The sequence below is a fragment of the Canis lupus genome, chromosome 2 (assembly GCF_048164855.1).
Source record: "Canis lupus baileyi chromosome 2, mCanLup2.hap1, whole genome shotgun sequence".
Taxonomy (NCBI): Eukaryota; Metazoa; Chordata; class Mammalia; order Carnivora; family Canidae; genus Canis; species Canis lupus.
The window spans coordinates 66,187,018-66,209,030 of record NC_132839.1 but is presented as its reverse complement, the minus strand read 5'-3'; the positions used below and the strand labels follow the sequence as shown (position 1 = coordinate 66,209,030).

At 40.0% G+C, this 22,013-nt stretch overlaps 1 protein-coding gene across 5 annotated transcripts in view; it reads right to left on the bottom strand.

The window, feature by feature from the left end:
* FBXL5 (F-box and leucine rich repeat protein 5) overlaps positions 1-14,802 on the bottom strand; it is a 43,493-nt gene extending 28,691 nt beyond the window's left edge. Inside the window, exons 1-4 of one of the 5 annotated variants that reach the window (XM_072805344.1) lie at positions 14,673-14,802; positions 5,600-5,815; positions 2,671-2,766; positions 957-1,143 (exon numbers count right to left, since the gene is read on the bottom strand). In XM_072805344.1, the coding sequence (XP_072661445.1) occupies positions 957-1,143; positions 2,671-2,766; positions 5,600-5,734 (418 nt within the window). In that variant the 5' untranslated portion in view covers positions 5,735-5,815; positions 14,673-14,802. Of the gene's footprint in view, positions 1-956; positions 1,144-2,670; positions 2,767-5,599; positions 5,816-9,612; positions 9,646-13,813; positions 13,999-14,133; positions 14,336-14,672 lie in introns of those variants that run through there. The other 4 variants (XM_072805337.1, XM_072805354.1, XM_072805333.1 and 1 more) reach the window with 4 other exon arrangements.
* Between the last annotated feature and the right edge of the window lie 7,211 nt (positions 14,803-22,013).

Sequence of the window (22,013 nt, the reverse complement as noted above, 5' to 3'; positions counted from 1 at the left end):
TAAAAGGCAAAGCTATCAAAGATCAATAAGAATAAGCATGTAGCCTATGAATAAAAAAGCCAAGCACATTTTATTTACATTTATTTGTTTTCTCAAAGTAACTGTACACAGGAAAATGATGCCTCTCATACCCACTCCCCTGTGTATTACTGGATATAGCTAAGAGAATGATACATGGAGAAGGACAGAAATATGGGGTGCCTGGGTGGCTCAGTCAGTTAAGCATCTGATTTGGCTCAGGTCATGATCTCGGGGTCTTGGGATCAAGCCCTGCATCAGGCTCCTTGCTCAGTGGGGAGTTGGCTTCTTCTTCTCCCTCTGCCCCTCCCCGCTGCTCATGCTCTTGCACTCTCTTAAATTAATAAAATCTTAAAAAAAAAAGGATAAAAATAAAGCTATAAGCATAACTGATTTTAAAACCTGATGGAAAAAACAAGGAAAGATAAAATCAGTCACTATGGCTAATGGAGCTCAGAAAAGTGGATGATGGGGAGAGAAAAAAAAAAAAGTTGGATGATACTTCAAAAGTGCTGTATATGATAGCTTTCAGTAATTCTGATTGGCTAAAATAATAATTATATTATTACTACATAAGTTCCTTAAGAAACACTATAATGCATATGGGACGTTAAAGTATCATAAAGCCAAATTCTTAGAAATTACTGTCTTCAATTAAATGTACACTTAAAATAAATGGTTTAAATTATTCCTCAAACAAAATCTAAAGTTCCTATCAACAAGATGCAAATGGCCTCAGAACTTACTCACTATTTAAATGTATGAATCTCACCTTTTTTTTTTTTTTTTTTAAAGATTTTATTTATTTATTCATGAGAGATGCAGAGACACAGGCAGAGAACCCGATGTGGGCCTTGATCCCAGGACTCCAGGATCACGCCCTGGACCGAAGGCAGGCTCTAAACCACTGAGCCACCCAGGGATCCCCTAAATCTCACCTTTATCTGACTTTTCATCCACAGAATATTTAAAAAACTTCTGTCGCTCCTCAGCTTGATTCCACAGGCTAAGACCTCTAAGGAGTTCCGCAGTGTCCTTCTGAGAGCAGTGTTGTGCAATCACTTTCTTCTTAATATCCTTAAGCTCTTCATAGGTAAAATATTCCATTAACATTGGCTGAAAAACCTAAATGAAACAAAATATTCATAAGAAAAGATGCTTAACTAGTTTTCTTTACACTTTTTAATTAATGGCTCAGTTGTAGTATTACGACACCATACTTCAAAGAGCTAAAAGTTTTAGTTGTTGCAACCAAGTTAGTTAAAAGAGAGTGTAGGGAAGAATATCACCAAAAAGACCCTTCTTTCTATGGCTTCTCTGGCTAATAAATCCCAAGTAATTAAAAAGCATCAGAAGTTTTTCCTGTGCAGAGCTATCAAATACACTTACTCAGTCTCAGATAGGTAGACATTTCAGTCAGTTAACTGCCTTCTGCTGCTACTACAGTAACTGAACTCTACCTCAACAGGACCTCTAAATCCTATGAGAAAGGTACCCAGTGTACTAAGAACCATAAAACTCAGAGCTCTACTGAGACCCTCAACTATCTATATGTCTTCTTTGAAACAGATGCTTGGTCTCAACCTCCAACTTACAGAATTAGAGTCTTTAAGAATTGAAGCCACAGTTTTGTTTTGTTTTGTTTTTGGTTCTGCAGATCATTTTGATGTGCATCACAGGTTAAGAAACACTACTATAGTAACTCAGTGACTTCAATGCTAGTTTCATATTACAATGACTTGGGGACCCTTAAAATACATCCAGGCCAGTATCTCTCACCTAATTTAATTAGTCTGGAAAGAGCTGAAAAGCAGGTTTGTTTGTTTTTTTTTTTAATACAGATCTGATTATAAGGTGAAGCCATAGGTGATAATCACCATAGTAACTGATTAACAACTGAGTAAGAATCCAGTTCCTCATAAAATAATTTTTCTATTCCTTACTCTAGTCCTAATATTCACCCCACTTTTAGAGAAAGAGAATGAGAAAATGTTTTGCTCATCTGCTCAGTGATATCCTAATACATGTGTAAACAGGAATAAAATTGTTAAGTTTAACACTACCATTAGATTACCAAAATCCACTACAAAAAAAAAAAGGAATACTAGGGGTGCCTGGGTGGCTCAGTTGGTTAAACGTCCAACTCTTGGTGTCAGGTCAGGTCATGATCTCGGGGTCCTGAGATGGAGCTCTGCATTAGTTTCCATGCTCAGCAAGGAGTCCTCGGCTTGAGATTCTCTGCCCCTCCCACCCCCTCATGCTCTCTCTTTCTTTCAAATAAATATGTAAAAAAAAAACACTACAAATCCTTTAAACTTAGCATGAAAATACAACATTAAAAAGTTTTAAGAATCCTCTAAAGGTTCTAAGATGAAATTAAGGTAACATAAAAAGTTATTAACATTCAATACAGTGATATCTACATAATAAGAAAATAAATATTAGTTGAGTAAATGAATTAAACCTTGATTCAGTGAAAAGCAACCACCTCTCTGAGGGAACAAAATTAATGCTTTTTTCCCTCCGGATTTTCTTCCTTTCCTAAAATGAACCAGAGGCTTATCTTCCTATGCATTATTCTGAAGAATGAAAGGCAAAACATCTTTAAAATTTTATAAATCAAAATCACAAGGCAAAAAAAATTATGCTTACCTCCTCTTCCTCTTTCATGTGAGGAAGAAAATCTCTTGTAAAAGCCTCCAATCTCTCTTTCAACTGTTTTGCATAATTTAACTGCTCACATTCATTCTAGAAACAAAAAAAAAATTATATCCTATAAAAGTTTTGCTTCATTATTTATATTGTACCGATCTTAGGAAATCAGTTTATTTATTTATTTTTTAAAGATTTTATTTATTCATAGAGACAGAGAAAGAGACAGAGACAGAGACACAGGCAGACGGAGAAGCAGGCTCCATGAAGGGAGCCTGACGTGGGACTCCATCCAGGATCTCCAGGATCAAGCCCTGGGCTACAGGTGGCCGCTGCGCCACGGGGGCTGCCCAGGAAATCAGTTCTGCCTCTCTCTCTCTCTCTCTCTCTCTCTCTCTACCTCTCATGAATAAATAGGTGAAATCTTTAAAAAAAAAAAAAAAAGTCTAAAAAAAATAGCAAATATTTGCTCAAAACTTCTATTGATTTCTAATGTATCCATTTATATAATCTCTGTTTCAGTTTTCCTAATCTACATCTGAGCAGTCCCCAAGTGCTCAGTGGACTGTATCACCACAGAGTCCCTTCAGAATCACTACACAATCCAAAACTGTTATACTATGCTGACGGAAACCCATGTCTATTTCAAAAGGCATACTTCTAAAAGTAAGGGGCTCAGACCAGCTTAAAGTAAAACATTCTAATCCTGGACAGTAACTACAAAGTTCTTTCTCAAATGAACTAAGATCCCATTTCCTCCCTATAACATCTATCACTTCTACATCAGCCCTTTCAACTTAAAACATGTGGTATTTAACAAAACAAGAAAACTTTTTAAATATAGGAATATTTTATCCAGGGACGCCTGGGTGGCTCAGCGGTTTAGCACCTGCTTTTGGCCCAGAGTGTGATCCTGGAGTCCTGGGATCAAGTCCTGTATCAGGCTCCCTGCATGGAGCCTGCTTCTCCCTCTGCCTGTGTCTCTGCCCCTCTCTCTCTCTCTCTCTCTCTCTGTCTCTCTGTCTCTCATGAATAAATAAATAAAATCTTAAAAAAATATATATGTATTTCTCAATATTCCATTCAATATCCTTTTCTCTGAAGATTCTACGCATTTTCCCTAAGCATGCCCAAGTGGCTTCCATTTCCACTTCAAATGCTAATAATAAACCAAATTTGCTTTTCCAAATCAAATTATTCTTCTGACCTTGAAATCCATCTATGCCTCCTATTAATAAATGCCTACCATTTATTAAGCATAAGCAGTTCAAATCCAATGTGTCCAAAAGGGATCTTTTTATTCCCCAAGCTTTTCTTCTATATTCCCTAAAAATTTAGGCTCAGTTCTCATTTCCTCTCTCCTTCTCTGTTCCTTTTCCCTTTTTATGCAAGCACTACGTGCTATCAGTTTTGTCCTATGTAAATCTCAAGTCTGTCCCCTTCCCTCTACTTTAGTTCAGATCTTAATAATTTTACTGAATAGGTAATACAGGAACATAATATAAAACTGAAAATAGTACAAAGGAGTATTCGATAAAAAGTAAACCACCTTTCCATCAATATCCAGTACCCTATCCTCACCTAATCGCCTACCTCCCTACCAAGGAGTTACTGTATCTTCTTCCAGACACTATTACAATACATTTGAGAATCATCTTCCTACTTCAGTCGTTTCTATCCCTTTAGCCCATCTTCTTCTCTGCTGCAGAACAGGTTTTCTAGAACACAAATCTGTAAGTGAAAGGTGTGTGGCAGTTTGAGACAGTTGCAACCTAAGTCTATGCTTCACTAAGCCACAAGGGAAACTATAAACGAAGATCAAATTTTGAATTTCTATAATATGTAAATATAATTAAAAGGAAAATCTTTCTGCATCATTATCCTAAACTACACTCAAAAATGGCTAATTTTATGTTATACAATTAAAAACTGTCCTGTTTAGGGGCACCTGGCTGGCTCTGTCAATTAGGCATCTGCCTTCAGTTCAGATTATGGTCCCAGAGTTCTAGGATCAGGCCCCGCATCGGGCCTGCTTCTCCCTCTGCCTGCCTCTCCCCTTGCTTGTGCTCTGTCAAATTAATAAATAAAATCTTTAAAAAAAAAAATTGTCCTGTTTAACAATCCCTGCATCCTAAAATATGGAATAAGGAAATATAGTGAACATTATAAGTAACATTCATTTTTTAAATAAATTTTATAAAATAAAAGTATTCACTCTTGCAACAATCTCACCTTTAGTCATCAGTAACATTTATTATTTATTAGGCATTTATTATACTTTAAGAGTTGAGCAAATGTTACCAAAAAGTAAAAATGTTTCGGTGATTAAAACTTCCATTTACAAAACCAACTTTTAGAGTTAGGGAGTAACATCCACTATAAAATTTTATATATAGTAACGAAAAGGTAACTGACAAAGATTATCATCAACCCAGGACAGGCTCCTCTGAGCCTTCTTCTCAACTAGGTCCCAATTTTGAGCTCTGTCCTTGGCCTACTGAAGTCCAGTTTTAGCAAAAGTTCTGAGTCAGTTTAGCAGAAATCCTTCTACCCTTGGCATCTGATCATTCTCAGTATCATCTATCCACCCTCAATATCTTACCACCCTGATCTGCCTTCAGCAAAAACCCTCTTGAGTCAGTCTAGCAAGATCCTCCCTAGCCTGGATGTTTCCTCTTAGTAATCTTCCTGACCCCACTCTGTTCCTTGGCTACAAATCCCCAGCTATCCTTGATAAATGCAGAATTCAGTCCCATCTCTCTCCTCTCCTGCAAAACCTCAATGCAGTAATCCCTTGAATAAAGTCTTTAACCAGTGTAAGAATATTTTTTCTATAACATAACATCATTTACAATAAAACTCTAACAGTTTTTGCTGACATACAAGCAAATGACACAAGTTATGATAAATGCCCATTTTTGCAACTCACCTTAACATTCTTCAGTCCCTTTTCAAAGAGGCTAAGCATCTCAGAGAGTTTATTGTCAGAATGTACATTATAAATGGTCTGGCTGCGTTGTTGAAGCAAACCAATAATGTATTCGTTTTCGATCTGCTCATGCATTTTGAACTCCTTAAAAGTAGCATACAGAGACTGCAGAAGAGCACGGAAATCATTGTTGTTGGAAAAGTTCGTTTTAGAAAGCTGAATAAAAATTTGAAAAGAAAAGCATAATAAATATATGTAAATAAGCACCAATAAAAATATTCAAATGCATTCTATTTAGTTTTATACATAGCAGAATACATCCTGTATGCTTGGTTCAAGTACAAATAAGGGAAATTTATAAATTAACAAATGATAATAGTATAATAAAAAGTACGCTAGGTCAAAAAGATACTGGCTTGCGCTCTGAAGGGCTTGATGATATAGTTAAATGATGCATGCACCAACCAACACATCACATAATTTCTTTAAATGTAAAGGATTAGACCGGACTCCCTCCAAACCTAAAATTCCATTACTCTATATACATACTAAATAGATACTCTATAAAGTTATATGAAATTTTAAAATAATTGTGCTAGGATAATGTTACAAGTGCTTTTGTCTTTGTTCAAATGTTCTTTATGCTATTATAATACTTTTACAATGTAAAAATTTTAAAATGCCCTATTATAGTTTGTTTAAACTTTAATATCAAGAGGAGTCTGATCTGTTCCAGAAATAATTATAAAGTATTAAGCTATTAGAATATAGATGATTTGAGGGGAACTAGTTTTTTCTTTCCCCCTTAAAAATGGGATAAAGAGCAGCTTATATAAGAAAGCACATACTTTTCTGAAGTAGTACAACATGGAAACCTAGTACCTCAGGGCATGAGAAAGTAAAAGCACTTCAAGAAAGCTACAAATAATAAAAATACAAAGAAATATATACACTGTCATCTTCTTTAATTCTACTGTTCAACAAAAGAAAATTACTATTTGGATGTAATTTTAATTTTTTACATCTAATGGCAAATTAAATCATCATGTTTACATGCAAAGATCTTATCTAGAAACTTGATTCAAATTAAAGATCAAAATAATATTCAAATCCTCCATTACTTCCATTGTCATATTAAATTTACTATTTTATCAATTCAACTTCAGTTTCAAAATTCATTTTAAGGGGGAAAATCTGATTACATTAAAAACACCATAAGTAGAGGGGAAGAAGCTACTAACAACACACTTTCTGGACTTGGTTTGTCAAGTCTTATCCTGTTTTCCTAAAATGGAGTAGACTCTTAGCTGTCTTAATTGCCTGTTCTCAGCAGGAGTAGCAGGCTCGTGACAAAGCATGAGAAAAAATGGTAAACTCCTAAAGCAAAACTATTCCACTATACATAGCAGAATTAGTTAAGTATCTTATGGAAAAGGCATTATGGATTAGGTATTAAGTCATTTATGGGAATCCAGACCAGAGTCTCTAGGACCAGATCCAGTTCTACCATTTACTTAGCTGTGTAACCCTGGGTAAGTTACTTTTTTCCTTCAATGTCTGTTTCTTCTTGGTGAGAAATGAGGATAACATCTGTACTTTACATGGTTGTTGTAAAATTAAAATGAACTGGTATTTAATAAATGTTAAGTCTCACTATTTTGAAAACTAATCATTCATTTTTATACATTCTTGCATTGTTTACTGTATTCAAATATTTAATGAGCAGTTATTATGAGCTGAGCATTGCTTCTGGTACTTGGGATAGATACATCAGTGAGCAAAACAAACATCTCTGCTCTACAAGCTGATATTCTAGTGAAGGGAAGTAACACAAAGAACAGCAGCCACAATAAGTAAGTAAGTTATCTAAAACAGGGGTTGGCAACTCTTTCTGTAAAAGGCCAGACAGTAAATATTTTAAGTTCTACAGGGCACACTGTCTGTAGCAACTATTTAATTTACCTGCTGTAACATAGAAGCAGTCCATGAATGAGTGTGGCTATGTTGCAATAAAACTTTATTTATGGACAGAGAAATGTGAATTTTGTATAATTTTCAAATGTCACAAAATATTATTCCTTTGATTTTCTCCAACCATTTAAAAATGTAAAAACCACTCTTAGTTCCTGAGCCATATAAAAACAACAGGCAGGACAGATTCGGTTAAACCAATGTTGTAGATCTTATCATAAGAAATCCTACACAAGCCCTGGGTGGCTCAGTGGTTTAGCGTCTGCCTTGGGCCCAGGGTGTGATCCTGGAGTCCTGGGATCCAGTCTCACATCGGGCTCCTTGCATGGAGCCTGCTTCTTCCTCTGCCTGTGTCTCTGCCTCTGTGTGTGTGTGTGTGTGTGTGTCTCATGAATAAATAAATAAAATCTTTAAAAAGAAAAGAAATGCTACACAAGAGCACAAAAAAATTTACTAGTGGCTAATCTCAGCAAATACTATCATGGGTCATTTTATTTAAATTAAATAAAATTAAATTTTAATTAAAATTTTAATTAAAAATAAGTCTTAGTAGAAGTAAGAAATAAATCTAAAAAAAACATGGTATTAGCTACGCAAGTTTTAAAAAAACAAAAACCAAAAGCATAGCAAAAAAATAAGTAACACCCTTCCATGACTTAAGGATAATAACATTTTAAAAGACATGCAGGAAATTCTGCATACATTCTCATGGTAGTAAAAAATCTTTCAGATTTAATAACAAGCTAAGATAAGACCAGGTTCATACCACAGATTGAGAACCCAATAAGATGCATCAAAGGATTCTACATTATTCATAGAGTCAATCCAGTTTAGTGGCTAAACTGCTGACTCTGGAGCCAGACTGCTTAGGCATGAATCCATCCCTGCCAGCAAGTCACTACAATGCTCTGTACCTCAGTTTCTTAATCTGTAAAATAAAGTTAATATTAACTACCTCATAGGGTTCTTGTAATAATTCCATAATATATCTAAAGAAAACAAAATATAACGTAGATAAGCTCTACTTGGGTTTTTCTGTTATTTTTATACTTAGCCCAAATAAAACTATCACTAGAAGTCCTTATACTCCCAAATCACTTTATCTCCACTTGAAATGAGCAACTGTTTCAACGTGGTACCTAAAAATCAGTAAATTTAGCAGCTAAAAAGATAACCAGAGCACATACAATTTAACTCTTTAAAAATCTGTTTATATGATTTTTTAAAATTTTCTTTGCCTTTACAAAGCTATTCAAACATACAAACTAGATTGAGACAAAAATAGACCTAGACACTAATGATATGAGACACATTGAGATCCATGATGCACTTATGTACTATAAAAGCATTTTTAGATAAAGTAGGTATTATACTTCCCATTTTATAGATGAAATACCTGAGGCTCAGAAAAAATAACTTGCCCAAAACCATACAACTAGTAGGACTCTTCTTTCCACAAGATACAGTATTAGTCCCAATCATAAGGTTATCTTTCCACATCCAACAGAGTAAACTGTCCGAAAGAATGCTTGCTCTAAAGCAACAGTTCTCACCAAGGGTCAATTCTGCCCCCTAGGAACTAATGGGTGAGGTCATTTTTGGTTGTTACCACTGCAGAAGTGCTACTGACATCTAGTGGGTAAAAGCCAGGGATCCAGCTAAACATCCTACACTGAACAGGACAGCAGCCACAAGAAAAAGTCATCTAGCCCAAAATGTCAATAGTGCTGTGGTTGAGAAATGCTACTCTAAAGAAGTGTTTTTCAAACGCGTTTAACCATGACCCGTTAGTCTGAAATACAATGCAACCTAGACACACACACACACACACATCACAAACACTTCAAACAAATTTCAGGAAACAGTATTTCCCTCTCTACCCTGTGATGTACTCTAATATTTACTCTTCCATTTCATTTTTTAAATGCTGTTTCTGACCCACAAAATTGATTTCATGACCCACTAATGGATTATAGGACACACCATGAAAAACACTATGCTACAGTAGGATATAAAAGTTCCTAAATGACCTATAAACTTACATAGTCTGCTGCCTGGCAAATTCAACGATGAACCTATATAGAACAGGATACACATAATCAACGAATAATAACAACCAGTGACATGGCGTATTTTAAAAAGATTTATAACTGACTTTCTGTCTCAGACACTCTACAACCTAAAATCATACAGCCTGGCTTCAAATTGACTTGAAAAGTTGTGTCACTAGATTAAGCTCAAAAATACACATGAAAAATAATACAACAAAAACCCAAACGCTATTACCACAAATAAATTTTTACTTTTTATCCACTCAGTCACACAATGCTTTGGTTCAACCAAAGGATATTTATTCTCAATAAAGAAACCTCAATTAACTATCTAGTCAAACCAACTATATGGACAGAAAAAAAACTATGGCCTGCAGGTGAAATGTTTTGCACAAAATCATGTAATAAGTAATAAGTAGCAGAACCAGTAAGGTAATACAAAAAAACATGGGCTTTGGAAGAGGGAAAAAAGCCTATAATTAAAATTCAGGCTCTCCTAATTACTAGTTGATTGAGTTGGGTTAAGTTACTTAACTAAGTCTGTTTCCTCATCTTTAAATGACAGATAATACTTGTTTCATGGGACTCTTGTGAGGATTAAAAGAAATAACATAAGCATATAGTAAGAACTCATTTACCTTTTCCTTCCTCCCCTAGTTCTCAATTCAATATTCTAATAAACCAATCTTCCCAATGCCAATCAACAGTTTTTACAGATATGCAGAGGAAAAAAAAACTAAATTCTTCATAATATTCATTCAATTTTTTAAATAATCTATTCCAATTATTATAAGCTTATTTCTCTATAAGGACTTCTGTCATAAAATGTCCTTTGTTTATAAAATGATAAGCAAATGGCACTTATTAATATCCTTACCTGAAAAATTTAGACACTCTATAAAAGCCTCCACCACTTCAAACTTTTACAACTGGCTGATGTGTAAGTCTAGGAATCTCCATATTATACACATCATTAGAACCACCACCTACTTTGTTCCCAGAACTCAATTCAAAGACACTGTAACACCACTCCTGACACTTCAATGTCCAGCTAACTGTATGCTTCCCTCCACTCCCACTATACTGCATTTGGATTTCCACCTTAGCACAAATTTAAGATAGTAAAATCCACATCGCACATCACCAGTGCAAGATACTGACAAAACACAGGGCCAACGGACAGTAGAGACTCCACACTTACTGGCAGAATTAATGTCGTTATATTTTGAGGATTAGAGGAAAGACCAAAGAACTGGAGTAAACTGGAAAAAGGATGTCATCCAGTGAAATGTTCACTAAAATTATAACAATTTGGAAGGTCAGTGAATTAGCAAAAAGATTTCGTAACTGGCTGTTACCAAAAAAAATTTTTCAGAAACTACTCTGGTTTCATACAAAGAAAATTAACTAGGAATCAAGATCATGACTTGGGTTTCCATCTGGATCTATAACTCACTGCTTACATAAACTAAGGCTATCTAACCTAGGCCTACAAGTCCCCAGCTGTAAAAGAGAAATGCCCCTTCCTTTACCTACATCAAAGGAATGTTGTCCAGATTAACGGTGAAAAACCTTTCCATAAAACTTAAAGTTTTAAATGTAAGAGGAAATCCAAGAGCAAAGGATTAAATTAGGTATTACACAGCAGTATTTAAAATGGCCTACAAGAATAAATAAATCTAAGTAAACTAGTCTAAGCATATAAACGTATAAAGCATATAAACTATTTGATGCTAGTAAATACATGAATGCTTCTAAAATATATTGTATTTGGAAAGTTTGATACTGAAAATAAAACTGTTTTACAATTACTGGGCATTCAGAGTCAACACTTAGAATACAGGGAAATAACATACCTTGTATCTTTTCAGTTTGAGTACAAAAACTAGTTCCCATTTTGTAAAGTTCTACTATAGGCTATAAGGGTTGAATATCCCTGGTCTTTACAACGGAAAGATGATGAAGGCAAAACTTGAGATGACAAATGAATAAAAAAAAAAAAAAATAGTCCTTTTAAGATTACTCAGCCATCATTAAACAATTACTTCTCCACCTTAGCTCCCAAAGGGCATCCTAGGAGAGATTTCCACTAGCCATTAGTATCAAGAAATCTGGATGTAGAATTCCCATACACTTTTTTCCTCCCTAAATCACCTTGGTCTCTGATCTATGGTTTGGAAAACTGCACTTTTCATTTCCTTGATGAATATATACAACAATCTCATTAACTACATCTGATTAAGAATTAGTGGTAATTTTGACTTATGCTATGTCAAATTGAAAATGCTTTCTTAATTACTGCGAGAAGAAACATTTAACTACTGAAAAGAATCTCATTTGACTCACGTATTTTTTTTTTTTAAATGGCACTGTATGAGGCTGGTTATTCTATCATGTAACTAAATAAAATTGTGACTCTTAACTATTATGGAGAGAATCATAATCATTTAATGAAAGCCGCAAAGTCCCTTGGGAAGTGTACACATGCACAAAATTTTCCATAACAAATTCAGGTGATCTCCAGGCTAAACTAAAGAGACGACTGGGTCTAGCCGTCCTCACTAGCTTTCCCTTTTCGATTTTAAGAAAGCAAAAAAAAACCTCCCATTTCAAAAATTTCCTGCAATTAGTGAATAGTGTCAGACTAAGTTCAAAAGCCAAAGGAGGTAAAGACATTATAGCAATCTAACTCAAAAAATTCAGGGTTACACAGCTTAACATACGGCTTACCCACATTCCTTACGCTTCCCCTGGATAAATGGTTCTCACCCTTGGCTGCACACTGGACTCACCTGGGGAGCTTTAAATTATCCTTGAGAAGAGGCTGATTCTCAGTGGTTTGGACATTGGGATTTTTAACAGTCTTTAGGATGATTCTAATCAGCAACCGAGATTTGAGAATCACTGTCCTGGACTGTCCTGTTTAAACCTGCATCTGAATCAGGTATTTTTTAATTTTCAAAATGGAGGGAGGAAAAGGATGGTTGTGAGTGCGTTTTAAATCGTGGGTTTTGAATGTGGCCTAGCACTGAATACGGGGCATTCCCCAACTACCCCACTGGGTTGTAAGAACCCCTCTTTTCCCTCAACAGTGGTTTTGCTCAATGCTATGTAATTTCTGAAAATTCATCAAAGTTGGTTTCTATGCTTAAACAATAGTTGTTTAAATGCTTTTTATCTGGTTCATTTCTACACGAGACAGGACTGCCTGAAGTTTTTGGGATATATGTGCATATATGTGGACTTCCCCCGACGCAAAAATGATAAAAATGTGGACACTTAATACTGTTTTAAAATCATTAAAAAGGCCCTGCATCATCTCCAGAAAGTGCTTTTTTTTTTTCCCCAGTTAATGTTGCACCAATTAAGAGTCCAAAAAGGTTTTCACAGTTAAACCAACTTTTTCCGAGGTCCCTTTTATTCGAGCCCACGTTAAGAATTCCCAGAGAGAATAGCGGTCTTACAACAAAATCTACAGAGAGTCAATGCTCCAGGACAATAAAAGTTGCAAGGAAAAATTAAAAAAAAAAAAAAAAGATAACCGTAAATGAAAAGTGCAGCTTCTCCAGTCCCTAGACCAAGAAACCTGGGTTTTCTCCCCCAAGTCAAGCCAGCTGAAAAGCTGGGGTGTGGAAGGAGCAGGGGGTGGTTGGGAGAAGCTGCCCGCTGAGCCAGGAAGCAGCAAGCTAGAGGTTCTCGAGGATGGATGGGTGTTTGCAAGGGGACTCGGGAGCCCCCAAACGGGCCGGGAGCAGGGTAAGGGGCGGTGGTGCTGGGGAGGCGGGGGGGGGGGGGCAGCTGCAGGAACGGCGCGCCCGCGCAGGCGGCCGGCCCGGGGTCCCCGAAGGCCCGCGGGGCGCCCGGGAGCCTGTGTCCCCGAGGGGGAGGGGGCGGGGGCGGGGGCGCGGGCGGGGCGCGGGGGGCCCAGCGCAGCCGCAGCGAGCGCGGCCCTCGGCCGGGGGCACGCAGCGGGGCAGGAGCGGCGCCGCGGGCCCCGAGGGCACGTCCGAGGCCGCCGGGCGGGCGGCGGCGCGGGCTCTCGGGGGAAGGTGCGGGGAGGCGAGCTCGGCGCTGACAGCTGCGTAGGCGGACATCGGCGCGGGCGGCCCCGGGGGCTGCGGGCGCGGCGCAGGCCAGGCCGCCCGGGGACCGGCCCGCGCCGCCCGGAGCAAGAGACCTCGCACGCCGTTACCTTGTCGCAGTAGAGCCCCACCAGCTGCTTCATCCGCCAGTGCGGGGCGGTGAAGACGTCCACTTCTTCGGGGAAGGGCGCCATCGCCGCTGCCTCAGCCTCCGCCTCAGCAGCCGCGGCCGCCGCCTCTCCATAGACACCCTCGCCGCGGGGCAGAGGCGGCGCGCCCCCCTGCGCATGCGCCCGCCCCGTCGGCGCGCGCGCCCGGCCCCCTCCGCCAGCCGGGACGCGGGGGCGCGCGGGCCGCCGCCATGCGGTCGCCGAGGCCCACGTGACCGGGCGCGCGGCGGCGGCCTCGGCGGCGGCCCGCTCGCACCTACCTCCGCCGCCGCGTTCGGAGAGAAACCAAGTCTTTTTACCCTGTTTGTTTCACAACATGAAACACGTCGCCCGAAGGGGTGGGCTGTCGCTGTGGGGCGCTGCCGGCGCTGCCGCTACGCCCAGCGGGCCTTGAGGCCGGGGCGGCCGAGCACAATGGCCGCGCTGAGGCCGGGAGCAGCGGGCGAGACGCCCGTTTGCTGGGGTGGCTGCTCCGCGCGCCCGCGGGCCCTCCCAGGCCGCACTTTGCCCCGCTGCCGTTCCCAGGTGGCTCCCAGGTGGCTCCCAGGTGGCAGGCTCGACCTCCCGGCCCGCAGGCCAAAGGCCTCGGCAGTGGGTGCCCCGGACCGACCGACCGAGGCTCGGAGGCCTGCGGCGCCGCGTGCGCGAGCCGACTGGACACCGGCCGCCCCCGGGGTGGGCGCGCCGAGCCGCGGGCTGGGGGCTGGGGCGGGGGCGGGGGGCAGGGCGGCGTGGAATGCGGGAGCCCGAGGAAGCAGGGGGGAAATGTGCCCTGGGCGTCGAGGAGGCAGGAATGTACCTGAAGCACAGAAACTCCAGGTCACGGAGGTCAGGCCTTGGGCGCTGAGGGCAAAGGGCCAACAATCCCCGAAGGTTCGCGCCCGAAAGAACCTCAGTAGCATCCCTCCCTTGTAAGCAGAGGCTCAGGGAGTAAGGGGACAGGCGAGGTCAAGCAAAAGGCCAGTCTGTTCCCAGAGGTCACCCCCCTCCCCCCCCTCCCCGGCCATCCCAGAGGCCTAGGGAGACTCTTACGGGCTCTGCGAATCCTGACCAACTCTCCACTGGTTGGCTGGAGAACTAACTAACGGAGTCAGTCATAGAGAAATGGGAGGAAACAGAGAATGCTAAGAACCTAGAAGTGTTTGGTTATTTGCTTAGTGACTATAACCTGCAGGAGGGCAAGAACCAGATGTATTCTGTTCGCTCCTTTGTTCCTATTATCTGCCATAGTTCCATGACAAGGTGGACAGGTTTGATGAATATTCAAGAACTGATGGCGTAGAAGGCAAGAAAGAACCTTGCAGTAGAGGGCATCTGTTTGTTTCTAATGCACGGATTGGAGATAAAATTAGATTCCTGGTTTTGCCAGATACCGCTTGTATGACTTTGAATAAGCTACATGAGATCTTTCAGCCTCAGTTTCCTCATACAGAAAATGGAGACAAAACTACTATGGACTAAATGCTTGTGTCCTCAAATTCACTTGTTGAACCCTCTTCCTCACCATGTGATGGCATAAGGAGCTAGGCCTTTGGAAGGTAGTTGGATTAGATGAAGTCATGAAGACAAAGCCCTCAAGGTGGGCAGCCCCAGTGGCCCAGCGGTTTAGCACGGCCTTCAGCCCACAGCCTGATCCTGGAGACCAGGGATGAGTCCCACATCAGGATCCCTGCATGGAGCCTGCTTCTCCCTCTGCGTGCGTGTGTGTGTGTGTGTGTGCGCGCGTGTGTCATTCTGTGTCTGTCATGAATAAACAAATAAAATCTTTAGAAAAAAAAAAAGTCCTCATGATGGATTGTTGCCCTTCTGAGTCACTAGAGAGCTTGCTTCCTTCCCCTTATAAGGCAGTTTGCAAACCTGAAGTGGGCACTCACCATACTGGCACCCTGATCTTGGACTTCCAACCTCTAGAACCATGAGAAATAAATTTCAGTTGTTTGTAAGCCATCCAGTCTATGATATCTTCATTACAGCAGTCTGAGCTAAAACAAATACCTCCTTATGGCACTGCTATGAGAAGAGAGTTCATATATTTGAAATGTTTATATTGGCACCTGGCACATAGTAAGTACTGTCTATAAGCTGTTATTATTAAATAAAACAACTTGTGAAGTAGTCCTGTAGGAAACTAAGTCTTGAAGAAATTCTGGTAATTGCCTAGCATCCCATAAATCAGTAACCGAATAATCTGGCCATACGAATCTTGGTCCAGTGACACCCTCTCAGACACTGTATTACTTGTGTGGGATACAGAGATGAGGTTTATGCACAGTCTATCCTAAAGACACAGGAATAACACTTAAGTAATAGAATAAGATTTCTTAATAGCTCAGTTATCCTCTTCCCCTTTCTCCTCCTTTCTTTTAAACTCTGCTCTTTCACTACGGCTTTGCTTCTACTTTTTTGTTATCCCCCAGAAGACATTTTCTTATTTCCGCTCTATTTCTTTACTTCATTCTGATCTTTCACTCCAGCTGTCTTAAAATGTACAGACTTCAAGTGAACCAGTTACATGGAGAAATGAGTTCCATGAGAACATGCACTTCGTTTCATGCTCAGTACTTAAAACAATGCCTGTCATACAATCAGTACTCAATAATCTGTTGAATAAAAAAAGGAATGGGGTACCTGGCTGGCTCAGTCGGTGGAGCATGCAACTTTTGATCTTGGAGTTGTAGGTTTGACCCCCATGTTGAGTGTGGAGATTACCTAAAAATAAAAATCTTAAGGGATGCCTGGGTGGCTCAGTGGTTGAGTGGCTGCCTTTGGCTCAGGGCGTGACCCCAAGTTCCCCACATCGAGTCTTACATTGGGCTCCCTGTGTGGAGCCTGCTTCTCCCTCTGCCTGTATCTCTGACTCTCTCTCTCTCTCTCTCTCTCTCTCTCTGTGGGTATCTCTCACCAATAAATAAAATCTTTAAAATAAGTAAATAAAATAAAAATCTTAAAAAAAATAAAAGAAAGAGAGATGCTTAGATGGCTCAGTGGTTGAGTGTCTGCCTTTGGCTCAGGGTGTAATCCTGGAGTCCTGGGATCAAGTCCCATATCAGGCTCCTCACAGGGAGCCTGCTTCTCCCTCTGCTAAGCCTCTACCTCTCTCTGTGTCTCTCATGAATAAATAAATGAAATATTAAAAAAAAAGGAAGGATTGAGAGAAGTTCCTGACATTCTTTAATTTCCTCATTTTCACTGACTTTTAATACACCATGTTCTATTTCCCAATCCCTGTTTGTGTCCGTGTTGTTCACCTGTGCACCTCCTGAAGCAAGCAAATTAAATAAGTATTTCACAACAAGGAAAAAATCCATCCAGACACAATTTTGCTGTAACCTAGAATTTAAAGCTGTGTAGTCAGCTCAACAGTAATAACAGCCCCTCTGGATTCTGGTCATTTCAGGGAATTTGCTTAAGATGACAAAATGAAAAAAAATACAATGATAAAAAAAATAAGTTCTGTGGTCATTCTTCCCTTTGAAGGAAGCTGTTAACATTAGCTCCATGTGCTGAATAATGTAGCAATTAATCACTGGCTATATCTAGAATAAATGATTGATTTACATTAAACTTTAGCCCCAGAAAGAAGGCATTGTTACTGAGGCCAAGGTTGTCAATTTAATCACCTCTCTATGATTTTTTTTTCATATATGACAGAAAAGTTCTAACTGACCATCTATCTATCAGCTACCACAAGGAGACTGGATAGGCACATGAACAGAGCCATGAACATCCACATCGTATGGTGCCTGATGTATCGATGGTTCCTTCTTTCCTGCTCTCATTCTCTATGAAAAACTGCATGCCACAGGGGAAAGACAAAAAAAAAGATGCCAAATCATTTCGTGGTGACCTAAAAATATGATGGTGAGCCTCCTCGTTAGTATTTTCCAACCCTAGTTTTGAGAGCTCTGGAAAGGATTAGTGGTCAAGGAAAGTCAATTCTAAGGCATTTAACTCTGTTTATCTGAGTGACACAGCACTTTCCCCAACAAGGGGTGAGTTGTGAAAACAAGCAGTGAAAGAATGTTGCTCTTGCAAAAACAGTTGGAATCCCAATCCTAACTCAGTACCAGAATTCATCCTCACTGTCAGTCAGAACAGCCAATCAACATTTTGCTGCAGCAGGCTAGGCTGATTTAGGAGTACAGGTTGTAGTAGGGATGATGGTGATAGCATTATTTAAAAATAAATAAATAAATAAATAACCAGACTTGAAATGCAATGTCAGAGGTTACTTTTTCTTTCTTTTTTTCATCTTCCTTTAGGACATTTTGTATGCAAATCGCCCTCAGAAAATGAAATATATATAGGCCTGCAGTTTTTCCCAAATCCTTACTTTTTTTTTAAGATTTTATTTATTTATTCATAAGAGACACAGAAAGAGAGAGGCAGAGACACAGCAAGAGGGAGAAGCAGACTCCCCAAAAGGAGCCCGATGTGGGACTTGATCCCGGATCCTGGGATCACATCCTGAGGCAAAGGCAGATGCTCAACCACTGAGCCACCCAGGTGCCCCTCTAAATCCTTACTTTCTAAAATTTATCTTAAGGATGCCTGGGTGGCTAAGCAGTTGAGCGTCTGCCTTTGGCTCAGGGCATGATCCCGGAGTTCTGGGATGAGTCCCACATCAGGCTTCCTGCATGGAGCCTGCTTATCCCTCTGCCTATGTCTCTGCCTCTCTCTCTGTGTCTCTCATGAATAAACAAATAAAATATTTAATAAATTTTATTTTAAATGGTGAATGATATTTCCCTTTTAGTGTCACTATGTAATTATAGATGAGTTACTGTGTATATGAGCTTGCTAGGGCTGCCATAACAAAATACCACAGACTGGGCAGTTTACACAACAGATATGTATTTTCTCACTATTCTGAAAGTCCAATATTGAGGTGTCAGCACATTTGATTCCTTCTGAAGCCTCCCTTGTTGGCTTGCATACAGCTACCTTCTCACAGTGCCCTCACGGGCCTTTCCTCTGTGCCTATATGTGTCTGCTGTCTCTATGTTCTAATCTCCTTTTTGTATAAGGACATCAGTCAGATTGCATTAGGGCCCACCCTAACCACATCTTTGTAACTTACCTCTTTAAAGACCTGATCTCCAAATATAGTCATTCTGCAATACTAAGGGTTAGAGCTTCAATGTACAAATTTTAGGGGAATACAATGCAGCCTGTAACACTATGGAAAGAAAAGTTTGTCACAAAGATATGATAAAACTTTTTGACCAAACAATGACCAAAACAACAACAACAACAACAACAAAGCACCTGGAAACAACTAGATGTCCCTTAGTAGGATACTGGATATCAGATAAATAAAATATAGCACATTCATTCATTAGACAAGTATGCCTCTGTGTTAAAAAAAATCATAAGATACATCTATGTTTGCTGATGAAGGACAAAACCAACATTTTCTAAGTTAAAAAAAAACAATGTAGAGAATATTTTGTTAAATATGATCTCCTTTGTGTTAAAAAAAAAAAGCATGTTTCTAGAATAAAAACAGAAATTTGTAAGTGGGGTATCTGGGATGGAAAGCAGTTAAATACTTTTTAAATATGTACCCTTTGGTGCAGTTTTAAAATTTGGAAAGTAAAAATTTGTTAATAAGAATGCATTTTAAAAGAATTTAGGCAATGGGATACCTGGGTGGCAGCAGTTGAGCATCTGCCTTTGGCTCAGAGAGTGATCTGGAAGTCCCAGGATCAAGTCCCACATTGGGCTCCCTGCATGGAGCCTGCTCCTCCCTCTATGTCTCTGCCTCTCTCTCTGTGTCTCTCATGAATAAATAAATAAAATCTTTAAAAAATAATAAAAAATAAAATAATTAAGGCAATAACTTTTAAATCTTTAAAAATACTATTAAAGAAAAAATGTTTGGTTACAAATAATCAGTAGCAATGGGGCTAATTGGACATAGAGCCATTTTATGTTTATCCTAAAACTTTTTTTAATTAATTTTTTTAATATATTTTAAATTTTATTTATTTATTCATGAGAGACACAGGGAGAGAGAGACAGAGAGAGAGAGAGAGAGAGAGAGAGAGAGGCAGAGGGAGAAGCAGGCTCCATGCAGGGAGCCCGACGTGGGACTCAATCCCGGGACTCCAGGATCACGTCCTGGGCCGAAGGCAGGTGCTAAACCGCTGAGCCACCCAGGGATCCCCTATCCTAAAATTTTATTCTGATGTGTGTTGTACATCTGCTTTGCCTCTGGTTTCTCTGTGTACACTACTACTACCCTTTGATCCACAATCATCTTTCCCATCAGACTGGAAGCATCTTTGAGGGTACAGACAGTGTTTTAATGACACTGGGGAAATTGGTCTGGTAGAATGTTAATTGGAATGAGCAAGACCAAAATTGTACTTAATGTATAATCTATTACCCTGTTTACAGAATGCATAAGAAAAATTGGAAATAGGACAGCCTGGGTGGCTTGGCAGCTTAGCACCACCGCCTTCAGCCCAGGGCCTGATCTGGAGACCCGGGATTGAGTCCCACACCGGGCTCCCTGCATGGGGCCTGCTTCTCCCTCTGCCTGTGTCTCTGCCTCTCTCTCTCTCTCTCTCTCTCTCTCTTTCTGTGTCTCTCATGACTAAATAAATAAAATCTTAAAAAAGAAAAAGAAAAATTGGAAATAAATGAGGCAAAATCTAGGGGCTCCTGGGTGGTTCAGTCAGTTAAGCATCTGCCTTGGGCTCAGTTAATGATCCCAGGGCTCCCCAAATTGGGCTCCCTGCTCAGAGAGGAGTCTGCTTCTCCTGCCCCTCACCCCTCATGCTCTCTCTCTCTCTCCCCCTCTCAAATAAATAAAATCTAAAAAAAAAAGAGGCAAAATCTTAAGTCTCCTCTAAGTGGTAAGAATTATAGGTGAATCCCCCCTTCTTTTACATTTTTTTCTATTCTTTCCAATGCTTTAAATGAACATGTTTTATTTTTAATGTCAGAAATACAGAAATGAGCATATTACAATCTGATGATTTTTTTTTAAGATTTTGTTTATTTATTCATGAGAGACACAGAAAGAGAGAGAGAGAGAGGCATAGACACAGGCAGAGGGAGAAGCAGGCTCCCTGCAAAGAGCCTGATGCGGGACTTGATCCCAGACCCCCAGGATCATGCCCTGAGCCAAAGGCAGATGTTCAACCTCTGAGCCACCCAGGTGTCCCATGACAATTATATTTTATAAATACATTTAAAAGGTGCTAAAGGGGGCACTTCGGTGGTTCAGTGGGTTAAGCATCATCCAGCTCTTGATTTCCACTGAGGTCATGATCTCAGAGTCATGAGACTGAGCATCAGGCTGTGGGATGGGTATGGAGTCTGCCTAAGATTCTCTCTCTCCTTCTCCCTCTGCCTTCCCCCCTCTAAAAAAAAGGTGGGGGCTAAAGGAAATATACCAATTAAGGGGTATAAATCTATGTCTTACTCATCCCACAGCATACCTGTAACCTTACACTGAAAAACAATTTTGTCATTAGTTTATGTCAACAAACTAAGTGACTAATATATGCTCTTATTCTCTGAACTGGAGTCAACAGTTACTAGGAAGAGTATGGGCTACATCATAAACTACATGTGTCCAAATATAGAATAGTCTCCATCCGCAGGTTACCTTTTGAAAATTAGTAGTTCAGATAATGCTAAGATCAGATTTTGCTTCATTACAAATATGGACATATAAATGTGCATGATGGTTCACATTTGCATTTCTTTGCAAAAATTCCAAACAGTTAAGAGCCCTCCATTTCCTAAACGCACCTGTGTGTCACTTATCTTATTCTCAATAAATATTGCCAAGTCAACACCAACTCCTTTACTTTCAGTCAAAGGCCCTATTATGGGCTAACTCGCATGGAACAGGATGGTGCAGTATATATAACCTGAGGGAAAGGTGGCTACTTTTAAAGACAACTTGACTCAGCTGTTTGTACCATGTAGCCATGAAAAGCCTCACAAGTTTCTGGAATGGAAAAGACCGATAAGCTTCCTGTAAATTGTCGGACTTACATTTATTGTAATGATGAAATCTGGCAGGCAATTGCTTAATCCCTGCAGGGCAGGGGTGGAGTGGGTAGTATTAGGGAAGTGCCAGTTCTGTTTCCTTCCTCCTTCCCACTGACATTTTTAAAAA